Source organism: Dromiciops gliroides, chromosome 1, assembly GCF_019393635.1.
Source record: "Dromiciops gliroides isolate mDroGli1 chromosome 1, mDroGli1.pri, whole genome shotgun sequence".
Classification (NCBI taxonomy): domain Eukaryota; kingdom Metazoa; phylum Chordata; class Mammalia; order Microbiotheria; family Microbiotheriidae; genus Dromiciops; species Dromiciops gliroides.
Genome location: NC_057861.1, coordinates 29,796,491 through 29,821,120, shown reverse-complemented (window position 1 = coordinate 29,821,120; position 24,630 = coordinate 29,796,491). Strand labels below are relative to the sequence as shown.

The following is a 24,630-nucleotide window of genomic DNA, read 5'->3' as shown; positions in this document are numbered from 1 at the left end:
TTGAGTTCAAATTCATCCTCAGACACTTCCTAGTTTTGTGACCCATGGCAAGTGACTTAACTCTGCCTCGGTTTCCTTATCTGTAAAATGAGCTGGAGAAGGAAATGGCAAAACCGCTCCGATATCTTTGTCAAGAAAACCCCAAATGGAGTCATGGAGAGTCAGACAGGACTGAAGAACAAAAAAATATTTACAAAGACCTAAGTTAGGTGCTGGGATACCAAAACCAAAATGAAAAGCATGCCTTGCCCTCAAGAAGCTTACATTTTCCTGCGGGGATGCTAATCGTACACAGATATTTATATGGACGTGATAATTTGAGAAGGAACACACAAAAAAGAACAGGAAAGCTTCTGCTAGGAGATATCAACTGAGCTGAGTCTTAAAGGGCTTGGGGATCTCAAAATATAGAGGTAAAGCATGGAGATAGAATATACCACTAGCTTCAGCTCCTTGAATCTTTGCCCATAGCAAGGTTTGGGATTCTCTTTTAAAATGTTTTCCTGGGGAGGCAGCTAGGTGACCCAGTGAATAGAGAACCAGCCCTGGATTCAGGAGGACCTGAGTTCAAATCCAGCCACAGACACTTAACACTTACTAGCTGTGTGACCCTGGGCAAGTCACTTAACCCCAATTGCCTCACCAAAAAAACCAAAAAAAACAACAAAAAAAAAGTTTTCCTTATTTTTGAGGGTATGTTTTCTTCCTTCCTTCCTTCCTTTCTTTTTTGTAGGGAGGCAATCGGGGTTAAGTGACTTGCCCAGGGCCACACAGCTAATAAGTGTCTGAAGCCGTATTTGAACTCAGGTCCTCCTGATTCTAGGGCCAATGCTCCATCCACTGTACCACCTAGCTGCCTATAAAGGTGTGTTTTCACAGTGTTTTCTAATATTACCTTCTGGGACCAAGTAGAACAAATCTAATTGCTCTGCCATCTGACAAGCCTTCCGACACTTGCAGGAAGCTATCATAAATACATGCTGATTTATCAATTACTTGTTTACAAGGCACTCACCAGGCACATCACACTTAGGTTACACGAGTAATAATGAGATATCATGGTAACAGGACAGCTTTGGAAGCCAGAAAACCTGGATTAAAAATCTGCTTCTTGGGGCGGCTAGGTGGTGCAGTGGATAGAGCACCAGCCCTGGAGTCAGGAGTACCTGAGTTCAAATCCAGTCTCAGACACTTAACACTTACTAGCTGTGTGACCCTGGGCAAGTCACTTAACCCCAATTGCCTCACTAAAAAAAAAAAATCTGCTTCTTATACACACACTGGCTATATAAACATCAGACAAACCACTTAACCCCGAAGGGCCCTGAGGAACTCCCTTAAAGACAACAACAAAGCTAAAGTTTCCCCACAATAATGAAACCACAGGTTCAGATCAAGAAAAAAAATCAGGAGGAAAAAATGTCCCATCTTCTGTAGAAAATCATAGGCAAATTCCTGCCTCATTCCTTGTCATGTTTTCATTAAGTATGCCTTCATTGTATACATAGACCATTAAAAAACTAGATATATGAGAAGGTAGCCAGATGTTTAAGTTGTTGCTGATGTTTTTTGGTAAAAGTAACACCTGTGATCCATGGGATAATAGCTCACTGATTCATATAGCACTTTTCAGTTTGAAAATCATCTTTGGGGACAGCTAAGTGACACAGTGGATAAAACACTGGCCCTGGATTCAGGAGGACCTGAGTTCAAATCCGGCCTCAGACACTTGACACTTACTAGCTGTGTGACCCTGGGCAAGTCACTTAACCGTTATTGGCCCACAAAAACCAAAAACCAAACAAAAATAATCTTGGTCATATTGTTTGCAAAGTGCCTACCCTATAAGGTAGGTAGGTAGCACATGTGTTATTCCTCTGTCTAACAGATGAGAAAACTGAAGCTGAGAAGTGGTACTATGTCTTACCCATAGTCATAGCCGCAAAATGTGGAGGGCAGGATTAGAACCCAGGTTTCAAGTCTGATGCTTCATGCCTTTCTTTGTATCTCTAACACTTAGCACAGTGCTTGACACATAGCAGGTGCTTCATAAATACTTCTTGATGACTTGACTTCATGCATTACTTAGTATCCATTACCCAGCACTCTAATAGTTGTAAAACAGAAATGATAGCTCGTTTCGGATATTGTATATCATATTCTATATAATAGCATATAATATCACTATTATGCTAATACAATAATAGATTATTATTACATTATAATATATAATTACAATATTGTGAGAATATTATTATCAGGGGCCCCTGCTGAGTGAGCATGAGACCACCCTCAACCAATCAGCTTGAAGCAGTATGTAAGGCACTTGGTTTGGTCAGTTGGTTTTGTCAGCTGGTGGTTGGAACCTCGTGAGAGGTAGAGCTCTGATTGCTCCTGGAGGGTAGGTTAGGTTTTCCTATTCTTTCAGAGATACTTGTTCTCTCTTTGTTAACCTCTAATATATTTTAATAAATGTTTAATACCTAAACTGTTAAACTGTTTTTGTAGTTAGCTTTCCCCACACAGGGGACAGGTAAAGTGACCACACACATTTAGTTTTACTTGTCACAATATAGTATATGATATGGTGTAATACAGTGTGTAATATAGCATAATAATATAGTACATAATAGTATATAATAATAATAAATTATATAAAAAATCTAAGTAGTATATTATACAACAAATTCGATAATATCCTATTATAATGTTTTGTATAGTGTAGTGTATCATATAGTATAATAATATATAGAACAGCATAATAATATATCATATAGTACACAATAGTATGTAATGATAAATTATATAGTATGACTATTACATAATATGATATTATATTAGTTATTTTAATATATTATATAATTACAATATTATATGTAATACTTTATGTGTTTGGACATAACATATATTACATATATCTAAAGGTAATATATTTGGAAATAGCACAAGATATTGTGGTCAAATACATTTGATGGAGAGCATTTAACAGGGAGAGAGCCTGCCTTTCACCATTCCCCCCCACCGCAGTCCCTTGTGCTTATTTCTAAGCTCATTACAACCAGTAAAGAACAAAAGCTTCTCCCAGGCCAGTTTTACGTGTCCCCCAGATCTGTCTTTTGTACAAAGGGGAAAACAAACCACTTGGAAATGGCTTAAACGGAAACATTACTCACTGTTAGTTAAGTGTCTCCTGGCAATGATGTTCCTCTCTTTAAGTGGAAAAGTAACTTTAGGGCAAACAGAGTTTGCCTGGACTCAGTGCATACATTTCACTTACCTTCTACAAAGTGATGCTCTCCCTTTGCATGAAAGGACATCCCAGGCTGGTGCTACTCCAAAGTGTAATTTAATTAGCCAAAGGGGACCATTTGACAGGGTCAGTGGGGAGGGGGTGGGTGGTTTGGGTGAGTGTCAGGCAGCTAAGGCTAACACGATTAATTAATAACTGATTCCCATGTTTTAAGTCTATCACTGACTCAACTATTTTTTTTAAGCCTTTGTGAATATACTTGTAAAACAGAATCAAGATTTTCTAGGGCATGGGATGCCAAGTCGGTATAAAGTTAGCATAAATAATAGTACTGTATTGATATCCTGGCATAAGTGAAGAGTGTTGACTGCAACTTCACAACTAGGAAGGGGTGATAAGAGCTGTGTCCCAGGGTAATTAAATTTATAGGGCACTGACAGCACTTGCAGACTGATTTTAGCACCCAGTAATAATCTTTTTTTTTTTTTTGTGGGGCAATGAGGGTTAAGTGACTTGCCCAGGGTCACACAGCTAGTAAGTGTTAAGTGTCTGAGGCCGGATTTGAACTCAGGTCCTCCTGAATCCAGGGCCGGTGCTTTAACCACTGCGCCATCTAGCTGCCCCCACCCAGTAATAATTTTAAAAACAGGAAAGGGCCTATACCTCTAATTTCATTAGTGTAATGGGGTTTTGCTCTGTGCATGCCCATATGAGAGACGCCAGGATCCTGCTTCTGGGAGACCACATTCTGGATTCGCCTACCATGTGGGTAGGAGTAGCCTTTTCCGTTGGCTGTGTATCCTCAGTGGGCCTTAAAACCACCAGACCGGAATGGTCTCACTCTCTCTGGTGACTTACAGGGACCCTGTAAGTCATGTGTGTGAGTATCACAATGAACTGAGCTGGGTGAGAGGAAAGATTTCCGTCCCCTTCCACCTCCTTTTTTTTTTGGGGGGGGGGGCATGGCAATGAGGGTTAAGTGACTTGCCCAGAGTCACACAGCTAGTAAGTGTCAAGTGTCTGAGGCTGGATTTGAACTCAGGTCCTCCTGAATCCAGGACCAGTGCTTTATCCACTGCGCCACCTAGCTGCCCCCTCTTCCACCTCCTTTTAAGCCCTCTGGCCCTGAGAAATGGACTTGGGGTTTGATCTGTTTCATCTGCACTTGTCTGTTCTAGGAGCAGGCCATGGAGTTCCCTGACCTGGACTTGAGCCAGGACAATTTTGGAGGATTTTTTTCCTCCTAGGGCAGGTAGGTTGGCACCTTCTCTACAACTTCTGGTCTCACAGAGTTGCCTAGAGAACTGAGCAGCTAATTGACTTGCCCAGGGTCACACAGCCAGTTTGCATCAAAGGCAAGAGTTAAACACAGGTCTTTGTGATGGTAGCACAGTGTCTACTATGTCAAGCTGTAAGCAAAAAGAATTAGCTAAGATAACCTCTTAGTCTTGCTCCTTCCCTGCTGCCGTGACCCCTCAACTGAATTAGCCTCTAAAAAGTTGATTTGAGGCAAGGTTTCCTACCACTTGCCTAAGGTGGAAAAATTGCTAATTACAACTCTCACTAATCACCCTCTTCTTGAAACTCTTTGGTCTTGGCTTCTGGTTTTCCTACTCCTTTTCTTTCCCCCTGAGTTAATCCCCTCCCATTACACAGGAGTGGTGCCTCTTTGGCCTTGCCTTTTTTTTTTTTTTAAAGTGAGGCAATTGGGGTTAAGTGACTTGCCCAGGGTCACACAGCTAGTAAGTGTTAAGTGTCTGAGGTCGGATTTGAACTCAGGTCCTCCTGACTCCAGGGCTGGTGCTCTATCTACTGCACCAGCTAACTGCCCCCTTGCCCTCTTTCTACTCCCATATGTCCAATGGTCTCTTTTGTATCTCTCCTCATATTTCTCGCAGATTTAGTGTGGTCACAAATTGACTCATCACATCTACAAACAGCTCACCCACTCAATTTATTTCTAAGAACCACCATTTTTCCATATGACCAAACCTTAGCATCATGCATGCTTCTTGAGGGCAGAAACCAATACTTTTTTTGGTCTTCCTGTCCCCAAGCACCTACCACAGCATCTGGTATGTAGTAGGTACTTAATAAATGCTCATTGATTGGCAGGGACAAGCCTTTTTTTTGGGGGGGAGGATGGGGCAATGAGGGTTAAGTGACTTGCCCAGGGTCACACAGCTAGTAAGTGTCAAGTGTCTGAGGCTGGATTTGAACTCAGGTCTTCCTGAATCCAGGACCAGTGCTTTATCCACTGCGCCACCTAGTTGCCCCCAACAGGCATTTATTAAATACCTAGTGTGTGCCAGGCTCTGTGCTAAGCATTTCACAGATATCTTATTAGATCTGCTAACCTTGTTAGTCCAGGCCTGGAGTCAAGAAGATTCCTCTTCCTGAGTTCAAATCTGTCCTCAGACACTTACTAGCTGAACAAGTCACTCAAACCTGTTTACCTCAGTCTCCTCATCTGTAAAATGAGCTGGAGAAGGAAATGGCAAAACACGCCAGTATCTTTGCCAAGAAAACCCCAAATGGGGTCAGGAAGAGTTGGATACAAACAATGAAAACCTTGTTGGTAGGCAATGTGGCACAGGGGCTAGTTGGAGTTGGCATCAGGCAAGACCTGGGTTCTAATCCTGCCCCTGCCCCCTCCTAGCTCTGTATTCCTGGCTGGTCATCTAACTCTTAATTCCCTCAGCTTTAGAATAGGGATAATAATACCTATACTCCCTCCTTCATAGGATTGTTATGAGGAAAGTGTTCAGCAAACTTTAAAAAGCTGAATAAATGGAAATTGTTTGCCAGAAGGCCTATAGATTGGTGCAGGGTTCGTGGAGTTGGGTGGCAATTTATGATGCAATTTTCAAACCTGTTCTTACCTTTTTGAGTTCACAATCCCCTCCTAAAGATATCATAAAAATGAAAAACGGACCTCTCTGTACAAAATTGGCCACAGCTATTAGTTCTTTCTTTCTTTTTTTCTTTTTTAGTTTTTATTTATTGATTGATTTATTTTTAGTGAGGCGATTGGGGTTAAGTGACTTGCCCAGGGTCACACAGCTAGTAAGTGTTAAGTGTCTGAGGCCGGATTTGAACTCAGGTCCTCCTGTCTCCAGGGCCAGTGCTCTATCCACTGTGCCACCTAGCTGCCCCCACAGCTATTATTTCTAATAAGAGCATATTGTGTGTCCAAGAGTTGGAGAATGGCTGAATCAGTGGCATTACGTTGGAGTTCAGCCTTTACGTGTAGGGTATCACCTGCTTGGGATAAATTTTTTTTCTTTTTTGTTTTTTTGTGGGGCAATGGGGGTTAAGTGACTTGCCTGGGTCATTCAGCCAGTAAGTGTCAAGTGTCTGAGGCCGGATTTGAACTAAGGTCCTCCTGAATCCAGGGCCGGTGCTTTATTCGCTGCGCCACCTAGCTGCCCCCCTGGGATGCATATCTAAGGAACTTCAAGATCTAACAATGCACCAGGGGACCGCTATAGACTTCAAGCCATCCACTCATCTTCATGGCTTCATATGGACAGGAGGGGACCAACAGTCAGCCAGGACCAAGAGGCAAAGTTAAGGTCTTAGAAGAGAATTCAAAACTTATGCCAAAGGTCCACACCCTAGAATTCCACCAATCTGTAACCTCAAGGTGTTGCTGCAGAGAGTAAGGCTGATTGGTTGGTTGGTCATTTGCTCTTCAAACCTCTTCCCCAACCAGGAAAGCAGCTGGAACAGAATCCACTCAGCCCATGTTCATCTCCACCCACCAGCTCAGGAGAGGGCCTTCCCTCTCCTCAGATTCCTCCCCGACCTGTCTGGCCAGAGAGGGAGACTTGTTACCTCTAGGGCACCTGGCTCTCCCCTCCCTTCCCTCTTCCTTCCAGAGTCGGGGAGTTTTTCTTTCAGCCCCACCCAGTTACAACAATCAACAGATTCACTTTTGTCCAGAAATAATGGCCCCAAGATTCACATGGAATTCTCCTTCTGGTCTATGCCTTGTTTAAAGGATTATGGATAGAATACAAAAGGAACTTATATCACTCATTCACTTCCAGGTTAAAGAAGAGATTTCTCTGCTGTAACCACTGGCCAGAAAACTTAAATCTTTGCTCTAAAGTAGGAAGAAATCAATCTTAGTCAATCGGGGCAGCTAGGTGGCGCAGTGGATAGAGCACCAGCCCTGGAGTCAGGAGGACCTGAGTTCAAATCCGGCCTCAGACACTTAACACTTACTAGCTGTGTGACCCTGGGCAAGTCACTTAACCCCAATTGCCTCACCAAAAAAAAAAAAAAATCTTAGTCAGTCTCCTTCCATGCATCTTGAAGAGTCAAAGCTTATGGCCCAGTGGCATCTTTTGACTCCAACCAAAATACACACAAGTAATACATATGTTTGGGTTGACTAACCAATGCTTTATATGAAGAGAAAACAGGAACCAAAGAATAAAACAATTAGGACAGAATAAGGCAGCTAGGTGGTGCAGTGGATAGAGCATTGGGCTTGAAATCAGGAAGACCCATCTTCCTGAGTTCAAATCTGGACTCAGACACTAGCTTTGTGACCCTGATCAAGTCACTTGACTCTGTTTGCCTCAGTTTCCCCATCTGTAAAATGAGCTGGAGAAGAAAATGGCAATATCATTCTAGGATCTTTGCCAAGAAAACCCCAAATGGAGTCACAAAGGATCAGACACAACTGAAAAAAAAAAACCCAAAACTGAACTGAGGATAGAACAAAAGAACACAGAGCCCATAGTGGCCAAGGAGCACTAAAGGGAAGGGTGGTTTTCCCAGTTGGAAGAAGGAATTGCAGGACAGTGGGAGGCAGAAGTCATACAGGACAGGTACACTAGTCCAGGAACTCTTGATCCCTGCGCAGAAGAAAGGGGCTGGAGATATTCACCAAATGCCAGTGGCCAGCCTAGTGCAAAGTGATGGGTTCTGCTACTCCAAATGTAATCTAACCATAAGCAGTTGGAACCCAGTGGCACCTGCTGGCTATACAGCTACTGGGACCTAGTGAATTTACCTTCTGTCTACTTCCTTTCCCTTCCCTGCTCGTCACTGTCTGGATAATTGGCAATCCTTATCCTGATGAGTTTCCTGGTCTCTTTAGGTTTTGCTTATTTGTTAGATGTATTTTATTTTATTTTTTTCAAGGCAATGAGGGTTAAGTGACTCGCCCAGGGTCACACAGTTAGTAAGTGTCAAGTGTCTGAGGCTGGATTTGAACTCAGGTCCTCCTGAATCCAAGGCCAGTGCTTTATCCACTGCACCACCTAGCTGACCCCTCTCCATTGTCTTTTTTTTTTTAATTAAAAAAAAAATTTTTATGGGGCAATGGGAGTTAAGTGACTTGCCCAAGGTCACACAGCTAGTAAGTGTCAAGTGTCTGAGGCTGGATTTGAACTCAGGTACTCCTGAATCCAGGACCAGTGCTTTATCCACTGTGCCACCTAGCCGCCCCCCTCTCCATTGTCTTTTGATCCTCATCTTCTCAGAAGGCCTGGCAAACAGGAATGGGGCCCAGAGAACATGATGGCTGGCCAATATGGACTCTCCTAGTCATGTTCTTTCTCCTTCCTCCATCAGTTCATCTCACCACCCAGAATTCTTTGCCCAGGTCCCTTCAATATCATAATATCCATGCGACCTCATAGAAATTTGGGGGATCCTGGGTAATATTGTCTGCCCAAAAGATAATTTGGACCCTTCAGGTGTCCCCCATGTCACTGACTCTAGGGGAGGGACCATATGCATAGAGAAAAGGTCTCTACAAGGAATTATGGAAAGATTTTTGTGAAGTCTTGCAAAATAACAACAGAACCTCAACAACATATTCATTAACCACACACACACACACACACACACACACACACACACACACACACACACACACAGAATCTTTAGCTTACTTTTCCAGACTTTTTTCATATTAGTACCCTTTGGAATCGATTGTGTGACATGGAAGACATTGGCACAGGACCACCCAGTATGGAGTACCCAGTTCAAAGAAGGCAACTGTGTTCTATGAGCAAAGCAGAGTTGAAGTAGCTCAAAAGAAACTTGTCTCTCATTATAAGATAGGCTCCTTGAAGGTTGGGACTTTTGTATTTTGTGCCCCTTTTGTATTTGTACCCCTGAAGCTTAGACAGTGCCGAGCCATGCTATACAGTAAGTGCTTAATAAATGTTTCCATCCATGTGAACAAGAATGTAAATCAAGTCAACGAGCATAAAGACCTACTATGTTCCAGCACTGTGCAAAGCATTGGGGATGCAAAGAAAAGCAAAAGACAATTCCTGCTTTCAAAGAGTTCATGGTCTAATAATGATGGAGACAGCATGAAAACAACTATGCACAAGCATGCTACCTACAGGATGAATAGGAAATAAAGGGAAGGCACCAGAATCAAGGGGATTAGAAGGTAGGATTTTAGCAGGGACCTGCAGGAAGCCAGGGAAATCAGGAGGAGAAGATGGGGAGGGAGAACATACTTTTTTTTAAATCATAAAAGTATTTTATTACTTTCTAGTTACATATAAAGATAGCTTTCAACATTTGTTTTTATCTATCATCTATCTATCTATCTATCTATCTATCAATCTATCTATCTATCTATCTATCTATCTATCTATCTATCTATCTATCTATCTATCTATCTTGGGGTGAGGCAATTGGGGTTAAATGACTTGCCCGGGGTCACACAGCTAGTAAGTGTCAACTGTCTAAGGCTGCACTTGAACTCGGGTCCTCCTGAATTCAGGGCCGGTACTCTATCCACTATGCCACCTAGCTGCCCCCATTTGTTTTTATAAGATTTCTAGTTCCAAATTTTTCTCCTTCCCTCCCTTCTCTCCCCCCTCCCCAAGACAGCAAGCAGTCTGATATAGGTTATATATGTACAATCACATCAAACCTATTTCTGCATTAGTCATGTTGGGAAAGAAGAATCAGAACAAAAGGGGAAAACCTCAAAAAACAAAAACCAAAAACAAAAGTAGTCTGGTTCAGTCTGCATTCAGAAACCACAGGTTTTTTTTTTTTTCTGGATGTGGAAAGCATTTTCCGTCATGAGGAGAGAACATACTTTTAACTTTAGGAAAATCACTTGGACTGCTTTGTGCAGGACGCACGACAAATGAAAAGCTTGTTGCAATTGTCCGAGGCGAGAAGGGCCTGAACTAAGGTGGTGTCTTTGTGAATGGAGAGTAGAGATATTGTGGAAACAACGACAAGATTTGACTCACTTGGTTATGTGGGGTGAGTACAGGTCAGGAGTCGAGGACAATGCCAAGACGCTAGCCTGGATGATTGGGGAAGATCGATCGTGGTGCCCATGACTGTAATAAATAGGAGGTTTGGAAGAGCCGTGGGCTTAAGGGGAACAATAATGAATTCTCGTTTGGGGCATATGGAGTCAAAAACATCTCCAGGACATTCAGCTTAAAGTGTTCAAAAGGCAGTTGGTCCAAAACCAAAACAAAACAAACAAAAAAATTGGGGGGCGGCTAGGTGGTGCAGTGGATAAAGCACCAGCCCTGGATTCAGGAGGACCTGAGTTCAAATCCGTCCTCAGACATTTGACAATTACTACCCTCATTGCCCCACTAAAAACAAAACAAAACAAACAAAAGGCAGTAGTCGATCCAAGACTGGAGCTCAGGGGGATGACTAGAGCTGGATATATATAGGTCTAGAATCATCAGCATAGAGATGAAAATTGGATCCAAGGGAGCTGATGGGAAAGCAAGTGAGAGAGTACACAGTGAAAAAAGGAGAGGGCCTAGGGCACAGCCTTGGGGGACATTTTCCTTGGCTGTTCCACTCCCTTGCTCCTGTGCCTGGGATTCTTTCCCAACTCATCTCTGCCTCCTGGTTTCTCTGGCTTCTTTCAAGTCTCAACTAAAAGCCCACCTTCTGCAAGAAGCCTTTCCCAATCCCCCCATCATTATTAGTGCCTTCTGTGGGAGATTATTTCCCATTTAGCCTGTCTAGAGTTTGTTTGTACATAACTATTTGCATGTTGACTAGACTTTTTATTTTTCTTATTTTTTGTTGCCTAGGTTTATTGATTGGTAATCCCTTCAGTAACTTGAATCCACAGATGTAAGCAGTTTATAATCAGAAAATTACAAGCAAACACAGATTTCACATGCAAATTTCTGTTTACAAAGGTCACTAGTGTAAGTACATTAATTAGAAGCTGCCTCTGGGATTATGGCCAAATTGGGGTTTTTTTGTTTGTTTTTTTGCGGGGCAATGAGGGTTAAGTGACTTGCCCAAGGCCACACAGCTAGTAAGTGTCAAGTGTTTGAGGCTGGATTTGATTCAGGTCTTCCTGAATCCAGGACTGGTGTTTTAACCACGGCGCCACCTAGCAGCCCCCAACCAAACTATTTTAAAACAACTCCTCTATCAGCCTCAGTTTCCTCATTTGTAAAATTAGGGGCTTGGACTAGTTGACCTCTAAGGTCCTGCCCATCTCTAAATGCCACCATGCTGTGCACAGACACTGTACCAACTCTTACAGAATGCTTTTTTTTTTTTTTTAAGAATCAGAATTAATCAAGAGTATCAGAGAAATGATGTACTTCCCCAACCCACTAACATATCTAGAACCTTTTGAGAACTCTGTGTTTAATCTCCCTTTTATACAATACAGGGCATTTTAAGTTTGCTTTAAGAAACCACCCTTGCAGCTTCTATTGGAAAGTTCTTGCTCCTTCTGTTGGCAAAGCCTGTAACAGACAACTAGAGATTTTGTTTTCATTTTCTAAAACCAAACCTTTTGCAATTGAGTTGGCCAACGAGGACCTAGTCCTTAAGGCATGCATGAATCTGCCCTTCCTGGTGGGTTATATGGACAATGCACACCATTCCCTGCTTGGTTTCCATCTGCCTTTCCAGCCATGAGTGACTAAAGGGGTGGTACTATGGAGATGGGTTTTTTTTTTTTAATGAGGCAATTGGGGTTAAGTGACTTGCCCAGGGTCACACAGCTCGTAAGTGTCAAGTGTCTGAGGCCGCATTTGAATTCAGGACCTCCTGAATCCAGGGCCGGTGCTCTATCTACTGTGCCACCTAGCTGCCCCTAATGAAATCTTTTAATTGGCCTAGGAGCTGGAACTGATGATGTATCAAAAGGTTCAAGGCAAATATTTCTGCTCTCTTCTCTGGCAGCTTTAGAGTAAGGGAGGTGAGCCAATGGGTGGGGAATAGGCAGGCTGCCCTCTCTCTCTGCTCCATGCTGTCACATATCCTTGAGCACATAGTACTTATTCCTTTTGCTTTTTTCTAATATTAGGTCATGTATTTGGAGATAGAAGGGACCTGATTAATTACAATGTTATGAGCTCCAGGTCAGAAGAGCTATTGGAGGTCCCCTTGACAACTAGGGTTGATGGCAAAGACCAGAGGAACCACAGGACAGCCGTGGGCCCCACACATTCTCTCCATGTGTGTCCAACTACCCTTTGTATTTAAGCTTGAGTCCACTCTCCCCCAGGGACCTTGTGTACACAAGGGAGGAGGGTGCCCCTAGTTTAGGGGGTGATTTATAATAACCTTTCATTCCATTTCTTCTTAGCAAATATCCCTTTGTAAAAGCTAATCAATGTCAACTGGTTGACTGATATTGGGAAGCTCACCAGATGAAGGGTTGGGATGTTTAATCCTATCATTCATGTGCTGTAAAAACCAATTGCCTGGGGCAGCTAGATGGTGCAGTGGTTAAAGCACCAGCCCTGGATTCAGGAGGACCTGAGTTCAAATCCGGCCTCAGACACTTGACACTTACTAGCTGTGTGACCCTGGGGAAGTCACTTAACCCCCACTGCCTACCAAAAAAACCAAAAACCAAAAAACAAAAAAACCCAATTGCCTTCTGGGATTTGGCCAGGCCAGTGAGCAGTTAGGAGAGTGAGCCCAGAAGGGGTGTGGTACCTCAACTTGGAATAGGTTGCTATGGCTGTTGTCATCTCACTTCATGAAATCACACTCCAGAGGCCAACATTCAGATCCCACGAAGGTAATTTTATGCTTGGTGGGTAAACGACCTGACGAGTGTGGGTACTCCCTTCATTGGGGCAGATGATAACCTAGGGATTTTCCTTCTTTATGAAGATCCAAGAGGCATAGGCAACGTTTTCAACAAAGATGGTGAACAAAAGCAAAGGATTCATAAGGAGAAAGGCAGGTTTGGGAAGTGAAAAGTTGGTTAAGATGATTACAGCTGTAAGCCTGGAAGGGAGTCACCTAACTTTGTAAATAAGGAATCTGAAGTCCATTGAGATGAGTTTGCTCAAAGTCACAAAGCAAAGGTAGCAAGCAGAAGAGCTGGGACGGGTGCCCCTGTTCTCCATCCCCAAATCCAGCTCTCTTTCCACGTCCTTCAAGGCTTTTTAAATTATTTAATTTTTTTTTTTTTGGGGGGGAGGCCTCTTAGATTGTAGCAGACAATAAGGTTTACCTTGTACCTCTCAAAAGGGGGGCTGGGGATGATGGGAGCAAAGTATTGTATACACTGTTAAAGGAGGTCACTATATTGGTTGTTTTCCTATGTCTGTTTTGGGGGATCTGGGGAGAGCACTGTATTGAGGAATGACTGACATAAAAACAAATGGTATCAATACAGCTTAGCAGTTTCAAAAAAGATGTCATGAGAACAGATGTATGTTCCTAGCCAGAAATAAAATACACCTGACGAAGGTTTACAAACTGAGTCAAATCTCTGCCAAAACAACTAAACTCCTGCAGAAATTATCTGCCTGATTTAGAGAATAAGGAAACGATAGCTGACGCAGAATGTTAGAAATCTTTTTTATTGTCATTAAGCACCAGCTTAACACTGCAAAAATTCTCAGTGATCCTTAAACCCCTTAATCCTTAATAAGGGGCATTTCCAGTAAGGACATGTCTCTTCTTCCTTGGTATAAAATTTTACGAAACAAAGGCCAAGAACTGTGTACATCTTGTTGCCAAACATTGGATGCTGCTGCAGTGGGAATGATTGCACAAGATCCGGTCACTGCCCAGGCCCCGAAAGACTCTTGTTCATGAACTGCCTCTTCACAAAGCAAGTCCACCACTGACAAGGATGAAGGGGAAGAGAAAGGCAGAGTCAGAGCATGATGGGGTGACAACTTCATCAAGTCCTAAACCCCCTATTCCCTTTGGATGACAAGCCCACTCCCTCACCTAGGGCAGTGCTCAGCATACAAAGACTACTCGATTTAAGGTGCAGGGACTTTGAAGTCTTGCCCTCTGTCTTTACTCAATATTTCAAGGATCTGCAAGTCACAGGGTGGGCCTTCCATCCCCCCATGCAGCCTGCAGCGCCTCCAGAACTCAACAGACGGGCTTCCAGAGTTTGTGACTAAAACATTCCTCCTGCGTAGGCCAGTTTGTCCTGAGTCTCTGGCTTTAGTGAGGCTAGGTCTCAGACCACGAATCCATCACCGAGCCTACGTACCAGTTTTTTTTTTTTTTAATTTCACTGGTGTAGGGAATTCTCAGTGAGGAACTCCCCTCTAAGGATATAGATCGGCACCTGCTCCTTAACTTTCAGTCTCAGGGAGTCCCCTGGGGCCCCAAGAGGTGAAGGTTCTTGTTCAGGGTCACACAGCCAGTCTGTGTCCAAGTCCTGAACTCAGGTTTGTTCTGACCCCAGGGCCAGCGTTCTCTCTATTATGCCACATAGCCAGGCCTAGAACCACTATGTGCTCACATCTCCCTCCTAGTTACTCAATATTACCTAGTGTGCTCATGGAAAACCCAAGAAGATCCATGTTGAAGAAGGGAGGTTTAAGAGGTGCCACCAGACAAACCTTGGGTCCCCCAAAATGGGCCTCACCTTGCTTGGTTTGTCACTCTGAGGATCAAAGACCTTCTCGCAAAGCCTCAGCCCAGTTTCTTGCCGCAGCTGCTGTAAGTAGGCCCTCATCACTTCTGGAAACAAATGGCATGTAGAATAATTAGAAGAACATAACTGGGGACAGGAGCCATGAACATTGAGACTTTGTTTTGGAGGTAGCATGTTCTTTTCCATTCCCATGGGGTAAGGAATCAGGATTACAAAAGACATCTGTTGAGAAAGGATTTTTACTCTGGCTCAACAAATTTGTTATACTGAACATTCCACTGCTCTTGGTGCCAAAACTTACATCTGACTTTTGTGAGCATGACTAATAATGGATACCATTTCAATCTGTATGCCATGGAAAGACGAGATGAGAGGATGTGTGCCAAGTATGTCTTAAACCAACTGGAAGATGAACCTGCCCAGCACGAGCAAGTTCAGGCCTAGCAAAGGAGGTGGACGCCCTGTTCTTACCATCTTCTTGCTTATTTGCAGGTCTGGCATAAATTGCATTAAGAGGGAAACCCGGCTCTCCAGGAATAGGAAAATTAGTGATTCCCAATGTATACATTTCTTTCTCTCCTTGGCTTTTTGAGTTGCACTGAAAAACAAAAACCAAAACCATACGTTTTACAGGACTTATGGTAACAAGAGATTCGTGAAAGAACCTTGGAATCTAAGGAACTAAAAAGGTCACCATGAGCATTTTTATCAGTAAAGATTGATATCCAAAGAAACAGCCTCCTACACAGGACTGGTCGCTAGCAGGGACCTTTCCAACCACCTAGAGAGACCCTCTCATTTCACAAAAGAGGAAACAAGGTATAAGATGCTAAATGACTTATCCAAGATACAGACTCCCTGTAATGCTACTTCCTCTGGGTTTTTTCTTTGGCCAACTTTTCCAGGCCTAGAGAAGCCCAATTAGGCTTGCCTACAAACTCTGGTCTCTTCAAGTCAGGAGACATCTTTTACTTTGTCCTCTGACTTTTAAGCAGATCCAGGATCTAGCCAAAGAGATGGCATATGGGTGTGTTGTTCTGCACATGCTCTAAGAATTAGTTTATGTGCTGGCTAGTTGGGCTGAACTGTGGCTTTTTTTCTTTCCCCTCTTGTTATAAGAGATGGCTCACTGGTTATGAGAAAAGAATTTGGAAAGTAAGGTGCTGTAAAAAAAGAAATATATATATATATCTCAATAAAAACACAAAGAAACAAAAACTATCTATCTAGGAAGACAAAAACTTATCAGAGATTTCCATTAATTTTCCCCTGATGTGAAGTCAACAGAGTGTAATTACCTTCTGGAGTTTCTTTAAGCATTCCGAAATGTAAAGAGTTATGTAGATCAATGTCCTATCAGCTTCATTCTACACAGGAATGGAAAAGAAGGTAGTCAGTTATAGACTCTTAAAATAGGAAAATAAATCAACTTTCCTATGAAATTAAGGAAGCATTTTCTATATACTAGCTACAGAAAATGAACCTAATGGCAGCAATGACATCCTCAATTGGTATGACATGATGAGAAAATGATGATAGAAAGTGTAAAAACTGAGGAATTAAAATTCATATCCTTCAAATTTGGATACTTCTAAAATCTACTTTCACTTCTGCCCACTTCTGGGGAGGGGGCTGACTGCTTCTGTACCGAGCCTTTTACTTTCTCCTCCCATCCCTCTCAGTCCTCTCTACCCATATTAAATAGAGGCTTGTTCCCCAAAGGCTTCTGAGGAACTATGAAAGCAACATCTGTCATCCTGCGGAGGCAGGAGTGATTACCACTTCCTAGGAGTTCAGAGACCTCCTATATGTTTGGCTAATTCTGAAAATTCCATTTTCTTCAGGAGCCCTGCTGAGAGCAGGAACATTCCTGACCCTCTAAGGAGGAAGCATTTATTTCACATGTGACTCATCCTTGAACAGTTAGTCCTACTGCTTTGCCTAAGCAGAAGGAAAATGTAGGAAAAGCTAATGGATGCTAACATTGTGCAACAGAATCATCTGGCCTAGCTTTAAAAAATCATCTGGACTTAGCTTTAAAAACAAACAAGTTCCCACTTCCACCATTCTGTCTATTTGTAACACCAGAGGCTCTTTAGTGATGGCAGGAAGAAGAAGTTTGTAACACTTCAAAAGGTCTGTGATTATCATCAGCACGGAGTCAGTGTGCTGCTGCAGGCTGCAAACATTCAAGTAAGGAGTTAACAAGGGCAGGATAAGAAATATCAGAATCCATCAAGATTTTATAGATAGATAGTCTGTATTCAGTATATAGAATGATCACCTGGAGTAGAGTCTGTATTTAAAATCTGGAAAAAAATTTTAATTCTACTTTGCCCAAGCACAAGAAGGAAAAATTTTGACTTTAGAAACTTCAAGTCGCTGCTTGATATAAACATTTTAATCCCACTTTTAACCTCCCTTCTAAGTAAATTGGATTCAAGGGTCTAGAGAAGCAGGGATGTGCTTGAAGTGTTACCAATAATATTAATTTCTGTGATTTACCTTAATTTCATAGTTTTTGAAGAAGACATTGGCCTTGAAGTAATAGATAGCTTCATCCACGATATCTGTGTCTTTTGCTAAGCAAGAGGCAAGAGAAAAAAAAAAGAAAAATTACCCAGTGGAGTAAACAGCACATCGTGTGTGTGTGTGTGTGTGTGTGTGTGTGTGTGTGTGTGTGTGTTGTGGGGGGGGCGGAATAGGTTTTCAAGGATAAGAAAATATAAGATGGTAACTAAAATATGACAACTTTGGATACAAATTCTGGGGAAGATATATTCTTCAAAATAGGCAGGGTCTATTTTGAGCCTCTGAAAGTAAACTTCAGCTAAGATCTGTAACCATGACGGGTATGGAAACACAACCCTATAAAAACCATGATTAAAAAAAACCATATGTGCACATGTCCTTCGAAGTAGCCAGAGATTCTGAGAAAAGACAGAAATGCTATTGCACAAGAGAGATTTAGGTACATAATTTCTTTGGCCATTTTGTTTTTTTCACTTTCTGTTTAAAAGGTCAGAATCCTGGGACCTTGATACCTAGCATCTGGCTGTCGCAATGTCATTTTAAGTCCAGTAGAGTACCTCTTGTCTTATAGAAGAAATGCAAAATGATCCTGCAGCCTGGATACCCTGGTGAATAATTTTAACTGAATTCTATGGAGGAACCTGCTGCTGGCTCACAAGGTGTTTTTTTCACCAAATCTCCTCAATTCTTCTCTCTTAAAAATAGGAACACTGGCTCTGCATTAACGTCTTCAGAGCACGAGGATGCATCTGGTAACTAGAGTCACTGGGAAAATGATCCAGCAAGGTAAATCAATGGTCATTCATCTCCTGCTCCTCATGCAATTCTCCCATTCTCTAGCTTGTCAGGCCAATTTGATTCCAATCAATTCCCAGGAAGTATAGTGATGGGTCACTGTGACCCTGAGGGGGTCTCTCCTCCAACTCCTTGTTCTAATTCCTTGGGCTTCCATGGTCACAGCTCTGTGTGGCTGTTCAAGCTACATCCCCAAGAATACTCGGAGGATGTGAGACTATGATGGTGGAGAGAGAGAGCCCTCCATGAGCTGCCTGAGGCACACAGAGGATGTGATCTTCTCAAGGTCACACGGCGTGACAGTGTGCTCAGAATTTTAATTGGGTTCTTCACTCCTAGTCCAGCACTATCCACTAATCTGCCTCCAACTCTGCAAGAGTACCGATGACTTATCTCTTCTTCAATATGCTAAAACAGAATTTTAGCGGAGTTTCTCCCTCACAGAATCTGGCTCGATAGGAGTGCTTTGTGATTTTTTCATGCGTTATGTTCTTTTATGTGCTATCTTCCATCTGTTTCCTTTTCCTTCATCTCAAAAATCTATTAAGAGGAATGACTCATTGAAATGTATAAAGTTTACAGAGCAGTAAACTGGTGTTGAAACTAAAATTAAACCAAAAGGAGTTTCAAGCTAAAAAGCCTGACCGAAGCAAGGGCCAAGGTCAGAATAAGATGGATGATTACAGAATGAAAATTAGTAGTCGGCAGGGCACTGCCCCGCATGTTTCATGGGCAACTCAAAATGCTTCAGAAGAGTGCAGGACAGAACCTGACAAAGTAAGGCTTCTGAGAGGCACAAAAGCTGTGTTCCCCAAACTGAAGCACCAAGAGAGAAAGAAAACACTTTAAAGGGGGGAAAAGCACCATTAAATAAACACTGGAGGGGGCAGCTAGATGGCACAGTGGATAGAGCACCGGCCCTGGATTCAGGAATACCTGAGTTTGAATCTGGCCTCAGACATTTAACACTAGCTGTGTGACCCTGGGCAAGTCACTTAACCCCAATTGCCTCACCAAAAAATAAATAAATAAATAAACAAATAAACAAATAAATAAACACTGGAGCTCAGTGACATTAACAGAAGGCATGTGCGAAGCTCTACTGAGCTCTGAGGCAGTTCTCTCTATATATATAAACTCTTGCTGACACTGAGGGTCCACTGGACAAGGAAGTGGTTTCAGAGGGTAAGATGTAGGAGCTCTAAAGGGGAAGAAAGCATGACATAACAGCCGTCTACTGAACCGTCTGGATCATAGGCTTTTTCTGGAGTCAAGCTGTTATTCTCTTCCTTCCAACTCCCAAGGAAATTTTGAACAAGGAAGTGAAATGAAAATAAAGTACTTAATTAAGCAGATGGAATTTAAAAATCATCTTCACAGGCCTGGGATACAGAGTCATTCTAAGCAACCAGAAGGTGCAAACAGCAGCCTGAGCTACACAAGAAGGCAAAAATTTTCCATGTTCATGATTTGCTAAGGTCAAATGGTTACCTTGATACCTTGCTCCACAAAACTACTTTTTTTTTTTGGGGGGGGGGGGCAGAGACAAGACAATGAGGGTTAAGTGACTTGCCCAGGGTCATATAGCTAGTAAGTGTCAAGCATCTCATCTGGATTTGAACTCAGGTCCTCCTGAATCCAGGGCCAGTGCTTTATCCACTGCGCCACCTAGCTGCCCCCACAAAACTACTTTTTCAAAATGAAAGAAAAAGAACACAAACTTACTTTCTCTTGGAGCTGGTCCTTTAAATTGGCTCCTAATGGGTAACAGTGCCATGTTTCCAATGAGTTTGGTGTCAGGGTCCATGAGAGAGGAGTGGTACGCCTGCAATTTCAATCGTGTAAGAATGCAAAAGGGGCACGAGGATAACCAGCACACAATCCCAGAATCTCACCCTAAGAAGGAAGGAGCCTGGGAGGCCATTAAGTGGAGCCTGTGCCTGAAGGAGAATCTCCTTGACAATATCCCTAACAGCTAGTCACTGAGCCTTTATAGATAACCTCTGGTGGGGAGAAGGGGACAAGCGTTTATATACCACCTGCCATGTGCCAGGCAATGTGCTAAGTACTTTACGAATATCTCATTCGATCCTCACAAGAACCCAGAGGGGTGGGTACTATTATTTTCCCCATCTATGGGGGAGAGGGAGGGACAAAAAGGTTAAGTGACTTGCCCAATGTAAGTTCAGGTCTGAGAAAGGATTTGAACTCAGGTCTTCCTGACTGCAGACCTTGAGCTCTGGTGCTACTGGCTCTCTCTAGTGAAAGAGAACCACTCAACTTCTGGAGGGCTTTAACTGTCAGGAAATTTCTCTTGACATAAAGTCTGCCTTTCTACTACTTCCACCTCTATGGGCAAACAAAATAAATCTCAGACCTCTTCTACATGACGGTCCCTCAGTCATACAGGGTCACCAGCCCTCCTAGCTCTCCTCCTGCTCTTTTTTTTGGGGGGGGGGGTGAGGCAATGAGGGTTAAGTGACTTGTCCAGGGTCACACAGCTAGTTAAGTGTCAAGTGTCTGAGGCTGGATTTGAACTCAGGTCCTCCTGAATCCAGGGCCAGTGCTTTATCCACTGCGCCACCTAGCTGCCCCCCTCCTGCTTTTTTCACCAGCAATTCCTCCTCCTGACCCTCAAACGACAAGGTTCCCTGGGCACCTAGGTCACCCCCTTCTGGATGCTCTCCAGGTCGTCAATGTTGCTCCTAAAATACAGACACCATACTCTCAACGTGCAGGGCAGAGTCCAGTTGACCTATGCCCTCCTGGGTCATAGGTGCTATAGACATATAGTCTAAAAAAGAATTCACTTTTTAGGCTGCTATGTTACCCTAGTGACCAATAATAAACTTGTGGTTCACTAAAACCCCCAGATCTTCTTCACACCATGGCTCTGAGTATCATCTGTATAATAGGGACAACAGGATTTAGAGTTAAAGGAGGTTTTATTAACCATCTAATGCAAGTCTCTAATTTAAGTGCACAATCTACCTCTCTGCCTGTCTATAAATCCTAGTGTTGGTATTGTTGGAGGAAAGAGCTTTGGAAACCTTAAATTGCCACAAAAATAGGAGTTGTCATTAGGGAACAGAACTCTTGTAGCCACCCTCAGTAAAATGGAGGCAGTAGGCGGGGATGGGAGCTGGGCTGGAGGTAAGGGTAGGAGCAGAAGAGGAAATTCTGACAAATAATAAAAAAGAGAAAAGACAGTGACAGGAGATTTGCCATGTAGCTAAACAGAGTCAGAAGCTGGGAAAGGAAAAAGGAAAGGGACAGAGAAACAGGTAAAGGAGAGACCCAATGTATGGAGGGCAGCTGGGGCCTAAGGGAAAGAGCAAACAGGAGCTGTTCTCCTTGGGCCTGGGTCCAAGTTCCTGATTTGCATCTAATTCTCTGTGTGGCTTTGGGGAAGTTATTTAGCCTCTATGTGAAATGAAAACATTTGACGGGAGGAAGTCTGGCTCTAAATCTCTAATTAAGGAGAAGTCATTCTTTCACCTCTCCAGACCCCAGTCCCTAGATAGATAGATAGGCTGGAGATACATGATAGATAGAAGGATGGATGGATAGAGAGAGACAGACAGACAGATGTCAACCTGGATGGGTTAATTTCTAAGACAGATAGAAGGATGGATGGATAGAGAGAGATGGATAGGTAGAAGGATAGATGCACAGAGAGATATAGATGATAGATAGAAGGATGGATGGATGGAGACAGACAGATGTCAACCTGGATGGGTTAATTTCTAGGATATAGAGATAGATGCATAATAGAAATATGGGTTGGTAGATGGATGACAGACAGACAGACAGACAGACAGACTCCAGGACGGGTTAATTTCTAAGTCCCCGCTCTAAATCTATCCCTCAGGGAAGGAGCCCCTCCCTCGCTTCTGCGCACCTCAGTTTCCTCAGCTGTCAAACAAGAACAGCGGGCAGAGAGGACCCCAAGCGCTGGCGCTAAATCTCTCTTTCGCTCTGTGACTCAGGATCAAAGCATCACAATCTCTCTGACTGTGTAAGGAAGGGGCTGGGGGCCTCATCCCCACATCTAGCTCTAACTCCATGGGAAGGAGCCTCAGTGAAGGGTCCGGACTCTATGTTCTTGAAGCCCTCGGTCTAATTGTCCATAAAAGAATAGCCTTGCTCCCCCATGCATCAAACGAGGGGGCTGCGCCGTTCTAAACCTAGGACCCTACAAAAGAGTCCTTCCTTCTCTGGGCCTCAGTTTCCCCACCTGTCAAATGAAAGGGCTGGAACTGGGGCGCTTCTAGGCCTCGTTCTAAATCTATTGCCCTATGAGGAAACATCACTCTTCCCCCCTCAGGCCTCGGTTTCCCTGCGTGCCAAAAGACGGGGTCCGTGATCTCCTAGGCTCAGGTCTGAACCTACTGCCCGATGAGGAAGGAGTCACTGTCTCGCTCTCTGGGCCTCAGTTTCCCTCCCTATCACACGGGTAGCCTCCCTCTCACAGGTCCCTGCTTCCGGCCGTGAACAGCCTATGGTCCTCCCCTCCAGACCAGATCGTTAGCGGTCGGGGGCCTTCGCCTGCCGGGCACCCCTCCCCCGCGGCTGGACCCCCCCCCCCCAGCCCGGCCCCTTCTCCCTTCCGCCTGCCCCACCCCGGCCTCCCCCGCCAGCCCCCTCGCGGTCTTCAGGGTCGCTCCCCCTCCTCCCCGAGACCCTCTCTGGCCTCTCCCCGCGCCTCACCGGCATCTTGGCGGCCGGGCCTGGGTTCCGGGCGAGCTGAGGGTACTGGCTCCTGTCAGAGACCCCGGCACTTCCGGTCTGGCGGCCGGGTGGGGTCTAACCGGAAGCGATCCGGAAGAGCCGGGGGCGGGAGGAGGCCGCGCTTCCGGTATCACCACCGGGAACACTAGAGGGAGCCAGAGAGCTAGGGCAGCGGGCCTCGCCTGCCCGTGCGCATGAGCAGAGGCGCCCACCCCTGCACGCAGGGTGTAGCTCTAAGCCTTAGCGCTCATTGCCGTGGCTTCTGAGGCTGCGCACAAATCCGCGAGGCTGGGAGAGTGAGCGTTAGCCTCTCCGGTAGTTCCTGATTTATATAAATTGGCAGCCCCGTGTACTGGCCTGGGTTCAAACCCTGCCTCGTAGGGAGGGGGTGACCCTGGACAAAAGTCACTTAACCAACTCCTCTGGGCCTCAGTTTTCTCATCTTATTTATACAAAATATTAATATCTTAGAGTAAAAATATATTTAAAATAAAAGTCTAATATGAACGAGGGCGCTTAAAACCGGCCTCGGGAGGCAGTGGCAAGACAAAGGGCAGAAAATGAGAAAGGAGAGCTTTTTGGGGGGTGGGGCAATGAGGGTTAAGTGACTTGCCCAGGATCACACAGCTAGTGTCAAGTGTCTGAGATCGGATTTGAACTCAGGTCCTCTTGAATCCAGGGCCAGTGCTTTATTCATTGCCACTTAGCTGCCCTGAAAGGGGAGCTTCTTAACCCTTGAGCACTTTAATGGGCTGCTCGTGGTGGGACTCTAGGAAGAGATGTCCTTTCACTTAGAGCTTCCTTGGTCCTGAAACCTGTGTTGTGGATTCTGACCCTGCCTTAGTCCAGCAACTTAATGGTGTTTATAGGCACTAACTATAAGCAAGGGACTTTGCTGGCTGCTGCAGGCACCAAGACAAAGACTGTGACAGTGTGACTTTGGACAAGACACTTCATTTTCCCGAGAATTGATGTGTGTTGGGCTTGACTCTGAGGACCCTGCCAGCTGTAAGATCTATGTATGAAGGATCCCTGTCCTCAATCAGCTTATATGTTAGTGGGGAGAGACAGACAGACAGACAGACACAGAGAGACTGTGTGTGTGATTTCCACTGATAAGTAGAACGCAAAATGGGATGTTTGAAGGGTAAATAAGAGGTCAAGACAAAAAGCTCTAGGAAAATTGGAGGAAAGAGCATCATTTGAGCTAGCTGGATACGGAATGAATCTTTCACAGATGAAGGAGTTGAGCCTTGAAGAAATGAAAGGATCCAAAAATTGGAGATGGGAAGGGAGGGGACCTTCTGGATGTCATCCCACAATTCATCAATTTTTGGAGAGGGAGCCTCTTATCCCCAAACCATTTTCCTAATAATTGTCCTCAGTTCACAAGAGCCATAACCCAGGTATGTGTTTTTCACTGTTTATTTTGAAAGAAGCGACATGTCTTGATAGCAGGGCA

At 43.9% G+C, this 24,630-nt stretch overlaps 1 protein-coding gene across 1 annotated transcript; it reads right to left on the bottom strand.

Annotated features, from left to right (window-relative positions):
* Positions 1-14,054: 14,054 nt before the first annotated feature.
* Positions 14,055-23,295, bottom strand: ARPC3 (actin related protein 2/3 complex subunit 3). Its single transcript, XM_043979796.1, has 7 exons — positions 23,148-23,295; positions 20,163-20,262; positions 17,616-17,692; positions 16,409-16,477; positions 15,582-15,708; positions 15,102-15,196; positions 14,055-14,336 (listed from the first exon to the last, which is right to left on the bottom strand). The coding sequence occupies exons 1-7, from the start codon at positions 23,151-23,153 to the stop codon at positions 14,274-14,276; spliced, it is 537 nt and encodes a 178-aa protein (XP_043835731.1). The 5' UTR covers positions 23,154-23,295; the 3' UTR covers positions 14,055-14,273.
* Between the last annotated feature and the right edge of the window lie 1,335 nt (positions 23,296-24,630).

Bases quoted from the DNA above. Each gene is read 5' to 3' on its own strand.
- ARPC3 (XM_043979796.1), bottom strand. The intron at 17,693-20,162 runs GTAAGTTTGTGT...CCTCTTGCTTAG, and splicing joins AGGACCAGCTCCAAGAGAAA to CAAAAGACACAGATATCGTG. The intron at 15,197-15,581 runs GTAAGAACAGGG...ATTTGTTTCCAG, and splicing joins TGCAAATAAGCAAGAAGATG to AAGTGATGAGGGCCTACTTA.